Source organism: Aplysia californica, unplaced genomic scaffold, assembly GCF_000002075.1.
Source record: "Aplysia californica isolate F4 #8 unplaced genomic scaffold, AplCal3.0 scaffold00113, whole genome shotgun sequence".
NCBI lineage: Eukaryota > Metazoa > Mollusca > Gastropoda > Aplysiida > Aplysiidae > Aplysia > Aplysia californica.
In genome coordinates, this window is record NW_004797383.1 from 552,168 (window position 1) to 559,872 (window position 7,705).

At 41.3% G+C, this 7,705-nt stretch overlaps 1 protein-coding gene across 1 annotated transcript in view; it reads left to right on the forward strand.

Annotated features, from left to right (window-relative positions):
* The window catches only part of LOC101854563, a 13,143-nt gene extending 6,886 nt beyond the window's left edge, over positions 1 to 6,257 (forward strand). The window contains exons 7-10 of the mRNA XM_005095775.3: positions 249 to 339; positions 1,987 to 2,800; positions 4,142 to 4,257; positions 5,551 to 6,257. Coding sequence (XP_005095832.1) covers positions 249 to 339; positions 1,987 to 2,800; positions 4,142 to 4,257; positions 5,551 to 5,847 — 1,318 coding nt within the window. The 3' untranslated portion in view covers positions 5,848 to 6,257. The remainder of the gene's footprint in view (positions 1 to 248; positions 340 to 1,986; positions 2,801 to 4,141; positions 4,258 to 5,550) is intronic.
* The last annotated feature ends 1,448 nt before the right edge of the window (positions 6,258 to 7,705 follow it).

Below are 7,705 nucleotides of genomic sequence, written 5' to 3' on the forward strand. Positions count from 1 at the left end.
TTTCTTCCCCCTCCCCCTTTCCTTCCATCAATTGTCTCTTCCCCCTCCCCCCCCCCCCTTCTCAATTGTCTCTTCTCCCTCCCCTTTCCTTCCTTCATGTGTCTCCCATCCTCCCCTACCTTCAATTGTCTCTTCTCCTTCCTCCTTTCCTTCCTTCAATTGTCTCTTCTCCCTCCCCCTTTCCTTCCTTCAATTGTCTCTTCTCCCTCCCCCGTTCCTTCCTTCAATTGTCTCTTCTCCCTCTCCAGGTTCCAGTGTCTGGGTAGATGGGACGCCGTGGTGGGCTCTAAGACGTTTACCTTCATAGCTCTCACAGACAGCGTGCAGCGTGTGGCTCAGGTAGGAAAAACGGTTATCATCATCATTCGAGGCCTTGCCCCATCATCATCATTCGATGCCTTGCCCCCATCATCACCATTCGATGCCTTGCCCCATCATCACAATTCGGTGCCTTGTCCCATCATCACCATTCGGTGCCTTGCCCCATCATCACCATTCGGTGCCTTGCCCCATCATCATCATTCGATGCCTTTCTCCATCATCATCATTCGGTGCCTTGCTCCATCATCATCATTCAGTGCCTTGCCGACTGGCGTGGGCAATCTTGGACCTCCACTTTACTCTGCCTTGCGTTGCAGCTATGGTATCTGTCGTTCTTGCTGTTCCCAGCCATGTTGTCAACCAGTCCCGTATCTTCTCCCTCTGTCTCTCTTTCCATCAAACTTGCCTGTTGTTACAATACTATCCTCCAATGCTTCTTGCAGCATTGTGTGTCCAATCAACTTTGCTTGTCGCTTTTGTATACATGTATTCGTCATAAGCTGTCGTCTGCAATTTGCTTCACCCAAGACTTCTTCGTTTTTTTTTCTAGCTGTCCGTTAGAATACGCAGCATGCGTCTTATGAACCACACCTCTGTCGCCTCATTTGTTCTTGTTTTCACGGCCATTGCGTATTGTGTGACAAAACACACCATTGTTTGCAATAAAGATTTAAATCGGTAGCTTTTAAGCACAAGGGTGCTATCCCGAAAAATACCGTTTGGAGAAAATCGAAAGTAAAGTTTTTCCCCCTTGTTCAGGTTTTTTAAAAGACAAGGAGAGTTTTCTCTATAACAAAACAAATATACTCACCAATGAAACCAAACTTCTCCTATAGGTAGGGCAATCCCCACTTTTGGTGTAGGTCTTGATTTCTGGAAACCCCCGAAATCTGGGATAGTCGGCTTGTCCTTAAAAGCGCCCAATTGCTAACTGCTATGCTTTAAGTGAGAAAATACGCCACTCGCTCCTTTCCGAGACAAAAATATTATTGAGTGCTGATCGTGTCTCTTTATATAATGTATGCCATTGACAGAGACATGCTGTAATAATAGTGATTCACGTAATAATAATAGTAATAATAATAATAATGATGATAATAATAATAATAATAATAATAATAATAATAATAATAATAATAATAATATTAATAATAATATTAATAATAATATCAATAATAATATTAATAATAACAATAATAATAACAATAATCATAATTTAAGTTTCATTTTGTTTTGTTTTGGGTTTTGTTGTTGTTTCATTTAGTTATTTTTTAAATTTCTTTCTTTTTTAGGGGGGGGGGGGGGTCGTTAGTTTTTAAAGTGAGTTTCAAGGGTGCGCAGACTGCTTAGTGTAAAACACTGCTATTTCTAAAAGTGACGTATCCTATGACGGGATCTAACACTGAGCCGTTGACTTAATACGGGGTGTCCATTGCGGATAGGATCGGGTCAGGTCGGGTCGATCGCCCGACTCGTCGCCTGGAACTGAAAATAAACGCGTTTGTTTTTGAGGCGACGAGTTGGTGGGCGATCAGTTGGTGAAACGGTAGCCACTTTGCGCCCTCAATCTGGCTGGCAAACCGACCCGGCCCTACCCGACCCGATCATGCCAAAGGGCACCCAGTATAAGAATCCAGTCTCGGACTCTCTCGCTGTTCCCCGCAGGACAAGTTCAAGTGCCTGATCACGCTGAGGGACCAGCATGCCGAGGACAACACCATACGATGGGGAATGAGCCGGTTCGGAGACTGCAGACAGCTCAAGAGTCTGGAAGATTCGCCCATCAGGATCGTGCTCCGGCGGATCGCTCCCAAGACGGAATACATGGTCCCTCGTTGCACCCTGCCCCGCAACTTGACCGGAACCTGGTTCACACAAGGCCTCCAGTTCGCGTCACGAGTGTGGATCAACGAAACCCACATCCACTACAGGACACTGAGGAGTAGATACGATTACGAGGAGACCTGGTTCTCCTGCCAGGCACAGCTGGACACGCGATACCTCATGACCAAAGTGGTCGTCGGACGCTGCGAGATCAACTTTGTCTGCTTCGATATGGCGCCGAGACACCAAGGGATCGTTCGCTACCGAGTCGGACGACCGCTCAAGCTTCCGATCCGACAAGGCAACACCGCAACACGCAGCGAAGATTTCCTCACGAGAACCTTTCGGGAAACGTGCAGCTGGCAGTGGCTGACTCTTACCAGGGAAAACGCGGACTGGAAGTACGAGGTTTTAATCCAGGACCCCCCGTCCCCTGTGGCGTGCCCGATAGGTGGACGCTACTACTTCGACCAACGGTCAACGGATCCGTACCAGCTCTACGGCACACGTATCCGTGGCGTCACGGTGCGGCCCAGGAATCAGATCAAATGTCTGAACAACGTGTCCGAGATCAAGTCTTGTGCCACTGACCTGAGTCGGATAGAAGTGGATGCTTGGTACTGCGAGACGGTGGACTATCGAGGGAGGCCCATTGGTAAGTCAAGTACACACATATCGGTATTTTTATAGAATCACTCCCGTTACGTCACATTCACTACCGGAAGTCAGCTCCTTCGCCACCTTAGTGCTGTCTTATACTCCACATATATCAATACAAATGTATCTTCGGCAAACTTTTCAAATGTACGAGTAAGTCTACAACTACAACGTAAACGTTTATAGGAAAGAGAAGGGGACAGAGAGAGAGGGGGAGAGTGAGAGATAGAAAGATAGAAAAATAGAGAGAGAGAGAGAGAGAGAGAGAGAAAGAGAAAGAGAGAGAGAGAAGGGGAGAGAGAGGGAGACAGAGAGGGAGACAGACAGACAGACAGACAGACAGACAGACAGACAGACAGACAGACAGACAGACAGAGCCGGGGGGGGGGGGTAGAAACAATGTTTTAATGATTTATTCTTTCAACAATTGTACCTACACTATGTATTTTTTCTTGCTTTTGTTCAACATTTAGAATTTGAATTTGGACAAAATACGTCTTGAGCACATGCAACCATTACATTACAATATAGCTTGAGAAACTTCAATTTCTAAAAACAAAATTTTCTGGTTACTACTTTTTAACATCTGGCCGACTTTGTACAGAGAGACACATGTATAAAGAATCTCATTTTGTTAATGTTCCTCTAGATCGTCGTTAGTTTCCTTTCCTCAGATCTTTCTAATATCTTTCTGGGTTTTTTTTTCCTCGATTATCTTGGATTGCTAATGCTGTAATAAGATAACTGAACAAATCATCTCAGAAAGCACATCCCTGTTTATTAAAATTGTATTCACTTTTTAAAATGATAATTAATTAATGAATGTGAATGGAGATATCCTTTCCTTTTTTTTCTCTCTTTCTCCTCATCTCCATAATCCTTCTTCTTTTTCCTCTAATCACTACTACTACTACTACTACTACTACTACTACTACTACTACTACTACTACTACTACTACTACTACTACTACTACTACTACTACTACTACTACTACTATTGTTATTATTATTATTATTATTATTATTATTATTATTATTGTTATTATTATTGTTGTTGTTGTTATTCTTATTATTATTATCATTATTGTTATTATTATTATTATTACCATTTATTATTGTTATTAATATTATTATTATTATTACTATTATTATTATTATCCTCATTATCATTATCATCATCATTATTATTATTCGTATTATTATTATTATTATTATTATTATTATTATTATTATTATTATTACCATTATTTTTACCATTACTATTATTATTTAAAAATTTTTAAATTATTACTACCATCACTATAATTACCGGCTATCGTCATGGCTGTCCGTCCCTCAGGCGAGTACGACGAGCCAGACCACATCCTGACCTGCACGGGCCACTGGATGGAGGACATGAAGTCCTATCTCATCACCTATGACGAGGAGGACGCCATCTCCAGGTTCCGGTGCTGGGTGAGTATTATTACACTTGTTTCGTATTGTTGAGAGTTTTACGGCACTTGCAGCACAATTAGGTTATATATGTGCCGGCGAGTTAGAGGTGCTACAAGTAGGCCTACAAGAGAGTAACACACAAAAAAAAGGAGGACAGATACACGAAAAAAGAAGGAGGGAAAATAAGTAGGAATAGATACATGTATTTGATACGAATAAAGGTGCAAACCACACTAGAGCAGCCGCCAAACACCCGCTTGCATAGTTGTTGTGTGTAGACATCCGATGTGGGTGGTTGGCGGGTACTCTGGTGTGGTTTTGCTCCTTCTTTCCTATAAAACATTTATCGTCTTTATCTCCCCTCCTTCTTTTTGTGTTTGTTACTCTCCTGTAACACCTCAAATCTTCGGCACCTATTGTGCTGCAAGTGCCGTAAAACTTTTACTAAAAGTAAAAAGGTCATACTAGCGCCGACGATTTATAGGTGTTGCATGAGAGTAACAACCCCCCCCCCTAAAAAAAAAAGAATGAGGAGAGGTAAGGACAATAGATGTTTGATAAAAATGAAGGAGCAAACCATACAAGAGCACCCGCCAACCACCCACTCGTATTGCTGTTGTGTGTGTGGACATTCAACTACATTTTAAGACTGTAAATGACATATGAAATAATAATTATACAGATTCTGGACAGTAGGTTATGCACTCTGGTGTTATCACGACATTTTTCTAATCAACTGGTAATTTCAGGGTCAGCATAGCGAGTTACCTGTATGAACTTCCATTGTAACAAAAGATTATGATAATACGTGTATAACAAGTTCCATATTTTTTAAAAGTCCATGTTGACTCTCACTTTAGCGTAAAAAGGCAACGCGTCAGCAGTATTTGTGAAGAATCACATTCTGTTTGTTTGCCTTTGTTCTTAATAATATTTCTCTGTTGTAGTCTACATTAGGACGTACCTGTTACTATAATAGATACTCTTCTTGCTCAGTAACCTTTCTAATTGCATATCAATACGTATATGTGGGTGTTTGTGTGTGTGTGTGTGTGTGTGTTTGTGTGTGTGTATGTGTGTGTATGTGTGTGTGTGTGTGAGAGAGAGAGACAGAGAGAGAGAGAGAGAGAGAGAGAGAGAGAGAGAGAGAGAGAGAGAGAGAGAGAGAGAGAGAGAGAGAGAGAGAGAGAAATTGGGAACAATTGAAAGAAATAGAGAGAGAGAGAGAGGGGGGGCGTTGTTAAACTCAGAAAAAAAAAACAATCCAACCCCCCCCCCCCCCTATCTACCACCCTCTGACCCTCCCCCCAGGTCTACGAACGCATCAGCTGGACAGAAATAGCCATGTCCCGGGCGGAGACCGCGCGCTGCCCCCGTGACCAGCGCGCCAACAGCAACGACATCGAGGGCGCACGCCTGTACATGGTTCTCACGGAGCAGGAGAGGCTCTATGACGACTGCCCGCAGAGATTCGACGCCGGGGTCACGCCCTCTCACAAGCCGAGGACTCTGTTCCGCCTCTATGATGGGTCCGCTGCCTTCATTGACCCGGATGTGAAGGTGTTGATGACGTCATTGGTGGTGCTTGTGGCGTTCTTTTTCAGATAAAAGCTGTTTCCACATATTCTTTTTTCAGATAAAAACTGTTTCCACGTATTCTTTTTTCAGATAAAAGCTGTTTCCACGTATTCTTTTTTCAGATAAAAGCTGTTTCCACGTATTCTTTTTTCAGATAAAAGCTGTTTCCACGTATTCTTTTTTCCAGATAAAAGCTGTTTCCACGTATTCTTTTTCCAGATAAAAGCTGTTTCCACGTATTCTTTTTCCAGATAAAAGCTGTTTCCACGTATTCTTTTTCCAGATAAAAGCTGTTTCCACGTATTCTTTTTTTGTTTTATAGATAAAAACTGTTTCCACGTATTCTTTTTAAAAAATTTTATAGATAAAAGCTGTTTCCACGTATTCTTTTTAAAAAATTTTATAGATAAAAGCTGTTTCCACGTATTCTTTTTTAAAAAATTTATAGATAAAAGATGTTTCCACGTATTCTTTTTTTTATTTTATAGATAAAAGCTGTTTCCACGTATTCTTTTTTAAAATTTTATAGATAAAAGCTGTTTCCACGTATTCTTTCTTTTGTTTGTTTGTTGTTGGGGTTTTTTTGTTGATAAAAACTGTTTCCACGCAATCTTTTTTATATTAAAAACCCCCAATTATTTCCACTCGTTCTTTTTCAGATAAAAACTATTTCCACGCATTCTTTTTCTGATAAAAACTATTTTTAAGATTTTTTTTCAATATTAAAAAAATTTATTTCTACCCATTTTCTTTTTAAAGATAAATACTATTTCCCCCTTTCTTCTTTTTTTTCGTTGCAGAGTTCTCATGAATTGCTCAGTCCTCAAATATGACGATAATTAAAGTCGAATGTGGATGCAAGACTCTGACAAATCGTTACCTCAGAATAACATAGTTCTATCTGACATTTTTGGCCGTGTTGAGTTACTAAGAGTAAGAAGAGTATGAGGTCAGAAAGCAAATGCTCTATCTTCTCTATGCTCTATCAAAATCGTAAGATTATTCGGAATCGTTATCAAGAAATTCAAAGAACTGCATTCGAAAAAGCTTGACATAATATTGTGAAACTCAAAAATTTTGACGTCAAATTCAAATTTATCAAATCTAGGTACTGAGCTGATAGAACTTTGTAATTTTACTCTGAGGAAGCGAAATGCCATCGCACTATTTCGCGCTTTGTCTCGGTCCTGCACCAACCAATATTCTGTATGCGCGTAGGCTACACAGAGCTAGATCTACGTGTATAGAATTTGTTGTTGAATATTTCAAACTTCGATTTCACATTTCATGTTCTTTTTCACTTTTTGCTATACATTGTAATTTGATGTTCTTTTTCACTTTTTTAAATACTTGAAGCCATTGACTTACTTTTCTTTGACAAATCCTTAGGTCATTATGTTAATTTAAAGCATATCCAGTTATTTCTTTTTTTGGGGTTTTTTGGTTTGTTTTTGTTTCCATCTGTTGTGGTCTGCACCGTTAACTTCAAAGCTGCATCAAAACAGGAGGTATCAGTGCTTGGTACGATGAGCTTTGTATAAATTACACGGTGATGCGAGAGAGAAAGAGAGAGAGAGAGAGAGGGGGGGGGAGAGGGAAAGAGAGAGAGAGAGAGAGAGGGGGGAGGGAAAGAGAGAGAGAGAGGGGGAAGAGAGAGAGAGAGGGGGGAGAGAGAGAGAGAGAGAGAGAGAGAGAGAGAGAGGGAGGGAGAGAGAGAGGGAGAGAGGGAGAGAGAGAGAGAGAGAGAGAGAGAGAGAGAGAGAGAGGAAGAAAGAGAGAGAGGGGGGAGGAGGGAAAGAGAGAGAGAGAGAGAGAGAGAGAGAGAGAGAGAGGGGGGGGGAGAAGGGGGAGGAGGGAGGGGGGGACGGACAGACAGACAGACAGACAG